We start from the raw sequence: 16,561 nt of genomic DNA, 5'->3' as shown, positions 1-16,561 counted from the left end.
CCGACCCCATTCCTACCCTCCCGACCCCCCCCCCCCCCCCATTAAGGGGAATAGTGAGGGGTCGACCAAGCCGTGGACGCACCCGTAAGGCGTAATGGCGACGAGCGTTTCGGCCACTGCCGAGATCGAGCCATCGAGAAGGCTTGCACAGCGGAATATATACATGCTTGAGCAAGTAAAGAGGAAGATAGTCAAGAAGGGGTATGTTGGTTAAAGGCCGTTGGATAAAGGGGAAGGTGAGTAATATATATATATGAAAGGAAAAGCAGAAAGAAGGGGGATCCCAGAAGGGAAAAACCAAGAGAAGACCTGGAGGAGACCTCTGATGAACAAAGCAAGAAGTCTAGATAACGGGTTACAAATCTTTGTAACACCATTGTTGAATCAATAAAGCTAGATCTCATAGTTATCAACGAGATTCTTTCCTTATCTTCTTTGCTTTTACAAATACACAACAATATGTCAAAGATGTAAGCTTATCATTTATGTTTGATGCCTTTTAACCATTCTGAAAAATATTAATGAACTCAGCCTCATTTGATTCTCGTATCCAATATGCTTAGATCTAAAGTTAATTATGTTTGGCTAGGATTTACTTTCTATTTCATCATTAATTGATTTAATTGAAAGGTTCAATACTTTTTGGTCAAACAAAAACCTCCTTTCATAGGGTCTAGTATGCTAAATCCTTTTGCAACCATCTTCTTTAGAAAATGGTTGCAAATGTATATTTTCATTAAAAAAAATTGCAAGAAATATTTAGTACTGTAATTACTACATGGTGATTATTAGGAGAAAAAGGACAAACTACAAGATGAGATCAATTGGTTTTCAGACCGGTTTTTCTTTTTAATTTTCATAAATAAAATACAAGAAATTTTCACTAATTATTTTTTTCTATTCAAATTGCCTAAAATTTTGTTAAAACGTTTCCTCCCAATGCCCCTTACAATTTCCTAGAAATGAACGTTTCTCAAATTTAATTTCTAATCTTTACAATTCGCCAAAAGATTAGGGAAGACGCCAGAAGCCAGGTGGAATCCCACCCACCCGAGGGGAACACTCCCACAGAATTCGAAAAAAGCGATTACTGGTGCAAAGTGCAAACAAAAGCAGTTTATAAAGCAGATTGTTCATATTCTCCGTAACAATTACCGGCATCACCTTCCCGGCGGGCACGCTCCGAGAGATATGAAGAAGGATAAGGCGGTTGTAATAGAAAGCCCTAGCACAAATGAAGCAGAGGAAGAGCAAGGTGATGCTGCCGAAAGTAATCCTCCAGCTCGTCGTTTCTCCACCCGAAATGCTTCTTCCAAATACGATTTCGTTAAGGTCTATATCGTTCTTCTGCTACAATTACAATTCTTCTTCTTTTAATTTCTAGTTTATTTTTTTTATATATACTCGTTTTGCTTGTGTTTCAGGTAAAAGTATGGTTAGGTGACAATGCCGATCACTACTATGTTCTCTCTAGATTTTTACTCAGCAGAATGCTCACTGTCACTAAGGTGAAAACATCGCTCCTTTTACTGCATTTCTTACCTTTTTACCTTGGAGGCAGTTGCTGCCGCAGATTAAGTTTGTTGAATCACATGCAAATTCATAATCAGGAAGTAATCATTCCATGAATTGAATCCGGTTTTATTTTCTATATTAACATAATAAAATTTACTATCAACTTGGAATTACGAGAGAATCGGCTTGAGCAGCTTATCAGTTGTGATGTAAATAATGCAAAAAGTATCTTTGTAGGTATCGCCTTAAGTTCCACTGCTTGCTCTTAGTTGATTGACTAAGTTGTTACTTACCAGCATTATTCCTATTCAAGTTCTAACATCAGAGGGAAAAATGATGATTTACTCTGCTGTTCCTAAAATTAGCTAATTTGTATTGTTTATTCATGCTGTCCCTTGTTAGTTTCCGAGGTTGGGATGACCTACTACTACATCTTCTTTTCTAGAAATCTTTTGCTATGAATGTGGAGTTAATATTCACTGCTTCTCGTTTGCAGATACCAAATCACGTGGCTATCAAAATTGCTCTTGAGCTTAAAAAGCTTCTCGTTGACAACAGTCTACTAGATGTGTATGACATCAAAATTTTGTATCTTCTTCTCATTGGGTTATTAGCCTGCTTGATCCATAAAAATTAATCACTTATTTCTTATTCAGCTCACAATCAGATTTGGAGGCAAACTTGTTCAAGGTACCATATTTCTTGCTCTCGGTTATGTTCCTCTTCCAATTTTTTCAGCGGTTCAAATAACTTTCCCATGAATATTGAACTATCTAAAGTAGTCTGCTATGAATATTTTTGCTCATTCCATTGTCTGTATGTATTGAGATATGATTTTTAAATACACTCCTATGCTCCCCCCCCCCCTCTCGGCAGGCTAATGCTGATTATAGAGTTGCACCTCTTGCGAGTAAGTGGATTTCATTACCCAGTTGCAACTTGTCATCAAACATCTTCATTTTTTCTCTCCGTGGTAGGGAATTATTGTGAGCTGCTGCACTTTTGTTGAATGAATCTGAGCATAAGCAAAATTGCTTCATTATTTCATCCATTAGGCATTTTAAGAAATTTCTATTTTAGGATCTTATTTGGTTGACATCTTTAACTTGCAAATGCACTAAAGGTGGTGAAAGCAGAGTCCTGATGTCTGATGATGATCCAGTTTAACCTGAGCTTTGCTTTAAGCCTTTTGGCAATTAATTATTCCCATCTTGTGGTGTCTAGAACTTATATTTATTGGAACAACTGTTGTTACCAGTTGTTATCCGTTACGATTAGTCCTTAACTTTAATGCTTACTCTTTAGATTAGATATAGATTTAGAGTTCTACTTTCAACTCATATTTATCATTTAGTTAGTTAGCTTTTGATAGTGTTTTGATTTGAATAAGTCTCCTAATTCAAGGAGTACTTTTAGGAAGACTTGTATTTAAACTGAGCTTTGGCATTCAATAAACATACAGTTTTCCATCATATCTTTGAGTGTTTATATGGTATCTGAGCCTATACAACTCTAACGAGCACGATCCTAATATTTTTCCCCAAATCCTCCAATGACGAAAGATGGAACCACTGCCAGAGCTGTCAATGTCGACAACACTACTGGTGCTCCAACTATTGTTCAATTAAACCCCACTTCCCAACTACCTATCAAACTTAGTGGCAGTCACAATTTTGCCACTTGGAAAGCTCAGTTCTCCATGCTTATGCACGGCCATGACCTTTACGGTTACCTTGATGGGTCCACTCTGATTCCCACCCGGACACCACTTTTGGCACGAACACCACCCCCAACCCCGCTTATACACTTTGGTTCCGTCAGGATCAACTTATCCAGAACGCCCTTATGGCGCCTGTTGACCCATCCATTGCCTCCACAGTTGCTGCTGCCAGCACATCCAAAAATGCTTGGGACTCCTTGCACACTGCTTATGCAAACAAGTCTCAAACTCGGATCTTCAGTCTTCGTGATCAACCTGCACGAATCACCAAAGACACCATTCTCATTACGGAGTACCTTCAACGTATTCGGTCCCTTTTGGATGAACTGGCTACTGCAGGTGCCCCGGTCGCTAACTCCAAACTTATCGTCAAAATCCTAAGTGGACTTGGCCCTGAGTTCCGTGAGTTCTCGGCTGCCATACGAGCAGGTGACAACACAGTCACCTATGAAGAATTATATGAAAGGCTGCTTGACCATGAGCTCTTTATCCGTCACGAGGAAGCCAAGAAAACCAATAGTCCTATCACAGCAGCAGTTGCCAACTACAACAAACCGAACAACAATTCCAACAATCGCAACAATCGCCGCCAATCTTACAATAACAATTGTCAACCATGGCGACAGAACACCCGCCCCAATACATCTACCCAGTGGCAACCCCCACACAATAGCACAACAGGTGTTATTCGTTGTCAACTATGCAACAAGATTGGCCATGTTGCAAATGTGTGCCGATCCAAGTCACACAACCACTTTGAGGCCAAAGCCAATTACATCACAGGCTTCAACACCACTGCTAACCCGTGGATAGTCGACTCTGGTGCCACACACCACATCACAATTGAACCTCATAACCTACAGCCGTACCACAGCAACGAGGATGTCTCCATGGGTGATGGTAAAAAAATCCCATCTCACATATCGGTTCTACTCAATTAAATGCATCAAATAATATTTTTAAGCTAACTCACACTCTATGTGCTCCAGTTATTAAACGCAATCTTATTTCTGTTTCCAAATTCTGTCAGGACAATCTAACGCCTGTGAATTTTTTCCTTTCTCTTTTCTTGTGAAGGATCTGAAAACGCAGACATCGTTGGCGCGCGGCCGGACCAAAACTGGACTATATGAGTGGCCCACTTCATATCCACAAGCTCACATATCTATCACTGCAACTTCCTTAACCATTTGGCACCAAAGACCGGGTCATCCGCACCTTAGAGCTCTTACATATGTCCTGAATAAAATCTTCGGTTCCGTTTGTTGAGCGAGACAAGTTTCTTTATTGGAATTATTGTTTGTTTAATAAAGCCCATCGGCACCCGTTTCACCAATTAACTTTGAAAAGCTCTAAACCTCTTCAGATTAGCACTCGTTTCACCAATTAACTCTGAAAAGCTCTAAACCTCTTCATATTATTTTTAGTGATTTATGGGGGTGCTTTCCGGTGTTATCTCTTGGCAAAAAATTGTACTATTGTATTTTTGTTGATCAATACACGAGATATACTTGGCTTTACACACTTAAAAATAAATCTGAAGTCAAAGCAATTTTTCAAAAATTCCATCCTTTGATAGAAAAACATTTCGATACCAAAATTTTATCGCTTTATACTGATGGTGTAGTTGAATATAAAAGTCTTGACTCTTATCTCTTGCTTCACGGTATCGAACATCTTTCCACCCCAACCTACACGCCTCTAATGACATTATTCTCTCTCAAGCAAATTATGTCAATGAAATTCTAAGTGCTGAATTGATGTCTGATTGCAAAAGTGCTAAAACACCAATTAGTATTTCTGAGTTACTCAAACTCAATGATGGGGCTTAACTTACAGATGCAACTCGTTATCGCCGAGTCCTAGGGAAACTTCAATATTTGTCCTTTACAAGGCCGGACATTTCCTATGCGGTTAACAAATTGTCCCAGTTTATGCAATCGCCATCGGACTTACATTGGAAAGCTGTGAAACGTGTTCTCAGGTATCTTCGTGGTACAATCCAGTTTGGCCTACGTGTGTCTCCAAATTGTGATTTCAATCTGCACATTTACGTACTCTGATGCCGAATGGGCTGGAGATCTCACTGACAAATCTTCCACATCTGGCTACATTTTATTTCTTGATCGAAATCCTATCAGTTGCTCGTCAAAAAAGCAGAAAACTGTAGCTCGCTCATCAACAGAAGCTTAATATAGAGCTGTTGCCAATGCTCTTGCCGAGTTACTGTGGGTGAGAAATCTATTGCTTGAGATGAAGTTCTCTGTCAGAGAAACCCCTACAATCTACTGTGACAACATTGGTGTCACTTACCTAAGCGAGAATCCAGGCCTTCACGGTCGCATGAAGCTGTTGAGGTGGACTTTCACTTTGTGCGTAACCATGTTGAACAAAAGGTGGTTCAGGTTGTTCATGTTCATTCTGCTGACCAGCTCGCTGATATGCTCACCAAACCACTTGCCAAACCAGCTTTTGACCGAAATTTGTTCAAGTTAGGCTTAGTGACACATCGCCTAACTTGAGGGGGCGTATTGGAACAACTGTTGTTACCAGTTGTTATCCGTTAGGATTAGTCCTTATCTTTAGTGCTTACCCTTTAGATTAGATATAGGTTTAGAGTTCTACTTTCAGTTCATATTTATCATTTAGTTAGTTAGCTTTTGATAGTGTTTTGATTTGAACAAGTCTCCTAATTCAAGGAGTACTCTTAGGAAGACTTGTATTTAAACTGAGCTTGACATTCAATTTACATACAGTTTTCCATCATATCCTTGAGTGTTTATAATATTTGACACAACAATGTTCGTGTTTCAGATTGAATTACCCATGTAGGAGTGCTAATATGTACACAATATTGTTTCACGCTTTCAATTAACTAGTAAACATGTTATGCTGTCAGGGACCAACCCTTTGGTTTGGGGTGTTAAAGGTCATTCATCTGTTGATTGTCTGATGAGAACAACACTGCCATAAGAAATCTGTGCAGAACCTATTGCTTCAATAAAAAAAAGTCATACAAGAAGAGATCTTCCACAAAAATATTTAGAGCAGATTTCTGTGATTTCTTTGTCTTAATTCCGTGAACATCTTATTCTAGTTTGGGTAAAAGTTGACGCTGTATTATGTGATTTGATCTTCCTCTCTCATAGAAGTTTTTCAAAATTCGGAAAGTGGATGAATAACACTGATTTTGGATGTCGTACAGCTTATGGAGCGAAGAGGTTTCGGACAAGAGTATATAAACCGTTATAAAATGATTACGAGGTAGGTCATATTTGCTTTGTCAACTTTTCCTTCCCGTGGTTTTTTTATTTATATTTTTTTTTGTAAAGGAGGGAGCAATGAGGGAGTGATTTAAACGGCCTAATTTAACATTTGATGTTGCTTACTCTTTTTTGGCTATCTTTATCTTCTTAGATTTCACCATCTGAGAGTTCCTTTGGTAATTCTTGTTTGTGGTACTGCCTGCGTTGGAAAATCTACTATTGCAACCCAGCTTGCACAAAGGCTGAACTTGCCAAACGTCTTGCAGGTGTCTTCTTTAGTCCTTATACACTTGCTGGTTCTGCTTCTAATTTTTTCCTTTGGGCAAACACACACTATTTATCCTGGCTTGCTTATCCTTTTATTTGCAACTTTTTTCCCAGACTGACATGGTGTATGAATTGCTACGGACATCAACAGAGTATGTAACTACACTGCAGATTTAGTTATTACGGTTACCGGTTCCTTTCAGAAAATTGCATCCTCATGTCTGTTCATGCTTAGCTAAAGAATGTCTGAGAAGTGTGATATTATGTGGCACTCAAATGCTTATGTACCTTGTTATTTTTGTCAGTGCACCTTTGGCATCTTCTCCTGTATGGGGACGCGATTTCAGCTCACCAGAGGAGCTAATAACCGAATTTTGCAGAGAATGCAGAATAGTAAGGAAAGGTAATTGTTGGTGTAAAAAACTGTTCTGGAACATATCAAGGAATTTGATCAGTATATCAAGGAATTTGATCAGTATCTCAATATCTTTTGTAGGTTTGGCCGGTGATTTGAAGAAAGCTATGAAAGATGGAAAACCAATTATAATTGAGGTATTATTTGTCCTCCATAAACAGTAGTATTTGTCCTCCATAAACTGCATAATGTGTTTTTGCTGTTGCTTAGTTGTCATGCTTAGATGTTTCTTGCATGCCCTCCCTGTCTTTCTTAGTAATCCTCTTGTTGACATCTGATTGGAAAAGAAGCATTGCGACTGGTCCTTGTAGAAAAAGAAAAAGGAAAAAAAAAGAAAAAAACGAAACGAAGTAGCATTGCGACTGGCAGAAAATGGGTCCTCTAGATAAGAAGTCTAAGATCATACATTAAGCCCCAGCCGCAGTTAAAACTAATTGAATTTTGAAGGAATTTTGTGGAGGAAACATGCCCTTTCGAATCTCCCAGAGGGCGTGCTTTTAATCTATAAAGCAGCTTTATCTCCTAATATAGATATATCTGGTACTGCGCTTCACAGTAGGAGGACCCAATCACTTAAGAAAGTGATGGAGATAAATTTCTATATTAGCATTTTGTTTTTTCCCAATTAACCAAGTAGTTCTAAACCCTTGGAGGTCTTTATATGTGTATTTCATATCAATGCGAGTATTTTCTTCTGCTTCTTAGTATATCTTGATCTTGTCACTTACTAGTTTGGACTTTCACTTGCACCATCAAAATGAAAGGCTGCTTGTCTGATAACACAGTTTGAGCTCCTTTATATGTGGTTATGCATCACTACTAATAGAAAAAGTGGCAATCACATTGTAACTTATGAATAGGAAGGAAATGATATGATAAAGTGAAATTTTGCCTTATTTAACATGTAGAAGGAGAAAGATACCTGGGAGAAGGGAAAATCTCCACCCAGGCTCATCTGGAGCGTCTAAATTTGAGATTAGGAGAGAGGGAAGAGAGATAGGTGAAGTCCCAAAGCATATTATTGGTGAATCTGCACTGATAGCAGTATCGGAAGAGCTTTTTCTATCCTTGGGATGCTGTACAGGCAGATTCTTTTTTGAAGTGATAAGTATATTAATATTATCTATCTATACTATATTAAAAGCATGAAGGCCCTTAGCGAAATGTCGTTCGCCTTTTTTACCCTTTAACAACAGATTTCACATTGGACAAAGCTGTAATTTAAAGTATATTCCTAACATTTAGTATTTTGAATCAACTAAAATTTAGGTTATAAAATATTTTCTTACTTGAACTAGGTAAAAAATCTTACAGTCTATAAGACATAAAATCAATAATAATTTTATTATAGATTCAATTCTTATTTGATCTATCAAACGTAATCATATAATTTAATTCATGGTACTTTTGCCCAATCCTTATATTTAGGAGTTTTCCACGTTACTTTTCCTTATTTGTTTTTCTTAAAAAATGAACCTTAATACTATTTATACTAGGGAATCGAAATATTACCTAATTAAAACTCGAATATATTTTGAATGAAACATAATTAAATTTATATTAAGACAATATTGAAACATTTACCTTAAAAGAATATCAAACAAACAAAACATTTATTTATCTTGATGACTTTGATTATAAAACTCATACATCAAATTTGCGGGACATGATTTATTTCTTGATTGAGCTAACTAATTAATAAGATCAACATTAATTATTTTCAAGAACTTATATTTTTATTTAATTTTTATTTTATAATGCAAATATATTATTTATGAATTTTTTTATATTTTTATATATTAATATGGGTACACGCGCAACGCGCGTACTATGGACTAGTATAGAAATAAACAGCAAATCACTAAGAAAGTGCTGTGTAGGTACAAATCAGAAAAACCCGTGCACAAAAACAAAAAGAGTGGCACCTAGCTATACAGAAATCGATTCCTATAGTGAATTCATGAAATCTAACATACTGTTTTCATGCTTTACATCCTGTAACTGTAAGTTGCACCAAAAAGCCAAAAACCAAAGACATTTGTACTTTAACATCTGTACAGAGACAGCTTTCCCTTCAAACACCTTGCATTTCTTTTAGTCCAGAAAACCCAACAGATACAAGCTGGCACTGTAACCCACAGACTTCTTGCTGGTTTTCTGATCCCACTTTTGCCCCAAACAGTCAACAGGTCTTTAACAGTGAAAGGCATGACAAAAGACAAGCTGAAGAGATTGAAAAACAGATTCCATAATTGCCTTGCCAGTGCGCAATGCAAAAAAAAAAGATGGCTGCTGAACTTGTCCTCCTTGTTGCATAGGCAGCATCTGCTGCAAATGCTCACTCCCCTTCTCTGTAAATTGCTTTGGTTCAGACAGGCAATAAGCTAAAAACCACATAAAGCAGGCTACCTTTTGAGGAGCTTTGGTTTTCCATATCATTGCAAGTTGAGAGTACTGTCCAGCACCTTGTTTAACTCACTGTAGCAAGAGCCTACTGAAAAAATATCATTCTGTTGCCTCAGCCAGATTAATTGATCTGCTTCATCAGTTGTTAGAGTCATCTTATCCAGATTTTGTAGCAAGAGAGCCAATCTTGGAATTTCCCGATCAAAACATGGTCTTCTAAAGTTGAAACACCAGCTGTTAGCACTCCAACAATGGGACACTAGGCTATCAGTATTCGAGGAAAAACAGTAAAGATCATTGTATGGCAGTGATTATAATCTGCCTGTACAGGTAGAGACAAGGAAGCTCTTGGCCTGAATATAATTTTCCACATAGCACCCCCTTAGTGCCATAAATTTAATAAGATTACCTTACTTTTTGAAGACAGATACCTGAGAGTGTGGTGGCAGTCAAGAAAGCATTTTATGCAAAAAAGAAATAAAATGTACTGACACATGAGCATGCATAGCAGGGCTAATATCTAGTATATTCATCCTTGTAGCTGCAGTATTATTGAGAATTTTCTATCACGGTTTTTATATCACATCAACTATTTTTTGAATTGGTAGTGAATGTCGACCTTAGTGCCATAAATTTAATAAGATTACCTTACTTTTTCTCGAAAGACAGATACCTGAGTGTGTGGTGGCAGTGAAGAAAGCATTTTATGCAAAAAAGAAGTAATATGCACTGGCACGTGAGCATGCATATCAGGGCTGATGTCTAGTATATTCATCCTTGTAGCTGCAGTATTATTGAGAATTTTCTATCACATTTTTTGTATTACATCAACTATTTTTTTGAATTGGTAGTGAATGCCGAAAATCATTTTGGCTCTGTATTCAGTTCAATTTAAAAGCAATGCTTGAACATTGAGTGATCCCAGTTGGATGGTATATCAATGGCAGGGGATACACCTAGATCCTAGTATTTACCTAATGGATGAAGAGAATAAATTGCCACCGTCTTCTCCAGCAAACCAAGCAGGGCCAAAATCTCTGAAGGTGGAAGAACATAAGGAATTACAACAGAAAAGCAATTGTAATGTTGGAGACAGCAGTCAGAGTGACCGCAAGGATTTCTGTTCTGAGGATATGAATTCAGAACAATCATCTGAGTCAAACAAGCTCACAGCTGCTCTGAAATCCTTGGACATTGTTAATAGAGCTTCTGAAAATACGGGTAAGTGCCTTTGCACATTTCTACTAGTTTTTTCCATCTCTAAAATCTAATCCCCTACTCAAGCTATTTCTTTTTTTCCTCCCTTGATGCTTCCTCGCTGCCTGTCTGGTAATGCAGGTGAAACAGTTAAAGATTCAGGAGCAGACCAAAATCCTTCTCATAGAAGCGAAAAATGTGGTGCTCAACCAATAATTGTACCTATAGTTCTAAGGATGGCTGAGTTTGACCATAAGGTGGTTATCCTATGTCTATTTATCATATATTATCTTCAAATTCTTGTTTCTTTCTTTGTATATGATCTCTCCAAAATAGATCGAGATAAAGAGCAGAGCTAATTCTCTAAGCCTTGTTATCTTAGAGATGACAAAGTAAAATGGAGCTTCGTTTTAAGTACCAGTTTGGAAATTGGAACAGCTATCTTTTCTTTCTAATCTGCTCATTAGTCTGTTTGAACTCAAAGTGGTGTAGTCATTATCTTCCCCTCCAAAGTACCCAGTTCTAGCTTCTATTTTTTAGCGACATTACCCACCTACATGACACCTTACTCATATCCCGTAATACTTTCTCCCAACTGTCCTTTCCTCTTCTATTCACTCTGAACTGATGTCTTAATATACACTAGACTAACTACGTGAAATAGCTTGAATTTTTTCTGTTTAGTGGAAAAACATTTTTCTCATGTTGCTTATCTTATTCCTTGCATGCACATTAGTCAACCCACAGCTACTAAGTAAGAACCCTTGGATAGTTAGGAAAGGAAAGGCTGGGTTTGGTAAATATATTCCAGCTGATTATGAAAGTGTAAACGGTAATTGTTCATGTAATATCTTCATTGGTTGAGATGCTCCTTGTTGAACCTCATTTTTTACATTCTTCCAGAGTTAAATTGTTTGATTGATTATTGGCTGTCAGTCAAAGACATGAGAGGTGAGGTAAATTAGAGAGACAACCACCAAAGGTAGATTTATCCATTTCCAGTAGAACAAAAGAGTGTTGAAATAACCAACCATCGACTTCTATGGAGTCTTTTACTTCCCAAATTTGCTACTTTTGCTCCCAATACTTTATGAGGACCTCAGTTATGCGCAGGAATAGTAGGATATCCATAATATTGCCTTACTCCTTCCATCCCCCTCCCCCCCTTTGCGGTTCACTTATCTTTTCAAACATCCCGAAAGTTTTGATAGGTTTTTTTTTTAAATGAGAAATAGTTGCTATACAGTGTCCTCTAATTTTGAAACTATAAATTGATTAAACAAATCAAATTTACCTGCAACTGAGCTATCTATAAAAACTACCCAAAAATATAGTTGTTTGACTTGTTTGCTTCCTGCTGCCGATATAGTGTGCAACTGAATTTGTGTCCACTGTTATCATCCTCAATCATAATCTTAAATTATTATCCATTGCATAAAGCAGGATACAGGGAGTAAACTGTTTTTCATATTTTATCCCATGTTTACCTTCTTGATTTCATATTTTATCCCGTATTTACTTTCTTGACTAAGTTATGTCTTTTATGCAGGCATTGCTGGAGGAGTGGGTAGCTACTCGTACATGCAGTGAGAAATATCCTACCCAGGTTCCACAAGTTGTTGAGCTCTCTTATTTATCACTATCTGTGAACATGGAAGTTTAACATATCCACAATTCAAGTGGGTAGATTTTGATATAGCAGCACCTGAGTTCTGCAAAATCTGTATATATCCTTATCAGTAAAATATCGCTGGTGATTGATATCCACATGTGCTCTTCTTCTCTTTTTGGTCTAAATTAATAAGAAATTGATTTTTGGATTAATCTTTGCACATGTGCATATGGGGCCAGCTGCCCTCAACTTTCTGATACAGTGGTGGAGACCTTTTCCGACAATTAAAAATAATTTCTTTTAAAAAAAAGAAAAAGAAGAATGAGTAAGGAAGAGCATGAATATCTTGTCCAAAATGATGTCTTCTGCAGCATATAAAACGTTTAAGATTTGTTCCCCTTCTATTTGGAAAGCTGAAAAACGCATTTGAAGATATATAATCCTTGTTTCTCCTTAATTTCCTTCACACATCAGTTTTCCACTTACCTATGTGACCTATAGGTCATGGGTTCGAGCCGTGGAATCAGCCACTGATGCTTGCATTAGGGTAGGCTGCCTACATCACACCCCTCGGGGTGCAACCCTTCCCCGACCCTGCGTGAACGCGGGATGCTTTGTGCATCGGGTTGCCCTATCAGTTTTCCACTTACATTTAGCAAAAGAGAATAGTTAATGTTTTGAGCTTGAAAATAATATATACTGATTACCATGTTTAAACTCATTACGAAGATCACCAATTTAATGATCCCCTTTCATCTTTTTTCGTATTTTTATCTATCCAAGTGAGGTGAGTTCATGATAAATTGAAGTACCATATTGTCTTCTGGTCATCAGCTAGGGATATGACAATTCATTTTTGTTATCCCCATACCCACTCCAGCTAGTGAACTCCAGCTAGTGATATTCTACGTTGCAAAGAAAGCTGGAACAAATTATCTTCATAAAGTCTTTCAGCAGTAGTGGAACCAGAAATTCTAATAAAGGGATTAAAAAAAATGCCAAAAATGCTTATTTGTCACTAGAGTAAAGCTTCACTTATGTTAAAGGGACTCAAATGTCTATATACGTACGAAAACATTACTTTTATCCTATTTGGACAGTATAATTTTCGACGAAAGGGAGTTAATTGAACAACCTTCCTTATACGTGGCTCCACCACTGTGTATCAGTTCTACAAGAATTTTAGAAAATTCCACCCCTTTCTCTCTCTATATCTGGATTCAATCCTATCTCTATGTTTATGCGTGTGTTATGAATAAGCACACGCATGATACATAGTGTATTTGCTCTTGGAATCCATGCAAACTTAGGGAAAGATATGGCACAATTTTTCTTATCTATATAGGTGATACTGATTAGTTGAGAATATGTTTTAGTCATGTTGGTACGTTTTCTTTGGGTCCTATGCTTTTTAGGAGTCTTTTAGCCCTATTAGAGTTTTTTTTTTATGCCAGTAGAAAAGATAGAGAACTTCTAGTACTTTTTTACTTTTATTTTTATTCTATATGATGTTGGCTTGAGATGAATTTAAATGGAGAAATATGGTCACTGAGAATTTATATAGCCAGCCAACTCGTTTGGAATGGAGGCCTAGTGATTGTTGTTGTATGGACATAGTGTATTTCCATCTGAATGTTTTCCCTTTTCTTATCTTCTTTAGCTGGTAATCCTCTGTTGAATTTCTTTTCAGGACAAAGATAAATTGATAAGTAACTTGAAGACTATACAGGACTATCTCTGTTCGTTTACGTCACAGGTATGGTTTTCTGTTTTCTATTTGTTCCTATAAACTTAACATGTTGAGAGCCTGAGTTGTCATTTTCATAAGCATATACAAATTTGGAAGTCCTTCTTCCACATAGATAAAAACTATCCAAGGAGAAATGAAGAACTGATCAACCTGCCTATAAGAGCCTAACTGCATTGTGAAAACCTACTGTAGTATCTAATGAAACATAGAAATTTCACCAGACTATTTATGAGTCTTATTGGTATTGGATTCGCGTTCTTTCGTGTTTTTGTGGGCAAATTTAAGCAATCCAATGAGTGCAAACGTGTGATGAGAGCTTTCTAATCTATCACTATACGGAAAAAAATGCTCCTCAAGGAGTGTTACTTATAGTGGAATTCCCCTAGGTGATGAAACTTTTATTTGATCTTAAACATGTTCAGCAGGGGGGAGAAATGGCTTTGATGCATAAAGCCATGTATTACTATCACCCATACAATGCCATCATTGCAGATATGATTCTTATTCAATTTAAAAAGTTTGCACCAATCCTCAAGTACTTGCTGCACTTCCTGAACTAGAGTCGACTGGCATCCTCCTAAATGCAGCTAGTCATGCACGATGCTATTTCAATAGCGTGTTCTTGCAGCTAGCCAGCTAGTATCGGTAGTTTGATTCTAGGAGTCCATTTCTTTCAAATTCTATTCTTTATCCAGATGAATAAATAGAGCTAGAGGAAAGAAGTGGACTCCTAAATTGAGCATAGCATCCAAGTCATAGGTTTTAGTTCGCTATTGGCTGGTCTGTTCCTTTTCTTGTGTGATAGTTTTATGGAAAATATAGTGGAAGATGAATAAAGGGGAACACCAAAAGCAGGGTAGAAAAATAGAGAGTAGTATATTTTTCTTGTGGTCTGAGGGACTTGTTGAGCAGTTCATATAAATTAGTAAAGTTATGGAAGAGTGATTCTTTTCTAGAATTCTTGATACTACTTCATGTGACTCTGCATGCACTAAAAAAGAAATTTAACACACGGTGAATTATGGACACAGGTTTCAATAAAATAAAAGCACTGTAAAATTTTATTTGATATTAGTATGCAAGTTGGCTAAAAAGAAATGATTTTCTTATTAATGTCTGATCTGTCTGAATCGACATTTACCTACTACATCCTGACTTTTGCGGTTTAGTTGGATTATTGATGTTGAAGTATAACATTCACAATTTTTATCCGATGGGGCTTCGTTCTTTATTGACAGGGTTTAACAGTTGTAAACATATCAGCTACAACTTTTCCACAAACATTGGATTGGCTGCACAACCATCTTCTACAGGTAATTTGTCAGTGTGTTATTCTTTTCCTGGGGTTTACGTTGTTGATTATCACTGGATCACTGCTGATTTCATCTGGGAAAGTCAAAGATCTGAGTTGTCTGATGTTTTACCCAGCTGAAACAGAGGTTATGACTTAATCCAAGTGAAAATCATTACTTACTTTTTCTTCTTCTTCTCAGTGTATCGAGCAAGGTACAGCACAAGTTTCTAGGGGGACCAATGAGCATCTAGCCAAAGACTAGATTACTGCCAGCCATATTCTTGATGAACAAGGTACTCAGCCAACTATTAAGTCCGTCTACTACCTTTGCAGATATATAAAGCTTTGCATTGCGTCGGTAGATCTATTTCACCTTTGCATGAGCTGCACAGAAGCTGTCTCTACCATATGGTCTTTTGTGTAGTTCATTCAGCCAAGGGCAATCCTGCTCTCTCTTTAAAAGTTTGACCACCTGAGAAGTCTTAAGCTGTTAAGAGTAACATCATTTTGTATCTTCTGTTGCCTTTAAGGCGCGCATAATTTACGTCTACCACCTGAATGAGTGGAATGTGTAGACAGTTTTAATTCGTACCCCAAATCCCCGAAGAAAAATGAAAACGAACAAATTATTATTAGGACAGAATAGAAACTGTCAAGCAGCTGATGTCCATTTTGAAAGAAATTTTGTTGAAAGCCGCCCATTTGGATTTTAATATGGTGCGTTAATAAAGTCAAATGGCCCAAAAGTGGATATATTAGCAGAACGTGGAGATCCCCGTTTGTTTCTTGCCCAACTGAAGGAAGAGTAGTTTTGTGCTAAAGGTAGCTATTTTAATATCTGAAAGAAGTCTATATATTATTAGTAAAATGCTTAAACAGAAATTTGACCTTAAACATGGACTGAGGCAGAGAAGTTTTGGCCGGCTGCTACCCCTCCCCAAAATTATTTGGATCATTTATGCGGTGTGGTCAAAAAAGAATTAAGGGAAATGTCCATTTTAAACATCGGAATCCAGAAGTCCCTTAGCTCCTCCCCCAAAAAAGAAAGAAAAAAAGGTTTGTATTGTATTGTATTATATTGTAGAGTAGATATCCCCTTATGACTTATGAGTATGTTAT

At 37.2% G+C, this 16,561-nt stretch overlaps 1 protein-coding gene across 2 annotated transcripts; it reads left to right on the top strand.

Moving 5' to 3' along the window:
* Positions 1-956: 956 nt before the first annotated feature.
* On the top strand, positions 957-16,188 carry LOC109209590. 2 transcript variants are annotated; one of them, XM_019372898.1, is made up of 15 exons: positions 957-1,332; positions 1,425-1,508; positions 2,012-2,085; positions 2,172-2,205; positions 6,441-6,499; positions 6,653-6,767; positions 6,883-6,920; positions 7,074-7,171; positions 7,265-7,320; positions 10,537-10,810; positions 10,928-11,043; positions 12,336-12,392; positions 14,089-14,154; positions 15,387-15,461; positions 15,642-16,188. In XM_019372898.1, the coding sequence occupies exons 1-15, from the start codon at positions 1,192-1,194 to the stop codon at positions 15,702-15,704; spliced, it is 1,350 nt and encodes a 449-aa protein (XP_019228443.1). In that variant the 5' UTR covers positions 957-1,191; the 3' UTR covers positions 15,705-16,188. The 2 variants fall into 2 exon arrangements, with proteins under 2 accessions (XP_019228443.1, XP_019228444.1); XM_019372899.1 differs by lacking the exon at positions 957-1,332 and adding an exon at positions 2,392-2,425 and having other exon boundaries at positions 1,491-1,508.
* Positions 16,189-16,561: the final 373 nt, after the last annotated feature.

Source organism: Nicotiana attenuata, unplaced genomic scaffold (assembly GCF_001879085.1).
Source record: "Nicotiana attenuata strain UT unplaced genomic scaffold, NIATTr2, whole genome shotgun sequence".
Taxonomy (NCBI): domain Eukaryota; kingdom Viridiplantae; phylum Streptophyta; class Magnoliopsida; order Solanales; family Solanaceae; genus Nicotiana; species Nicotiana attenuata.
This window is presented reverse-complemented; position numbering and strand designations above follow the sequence as displayed.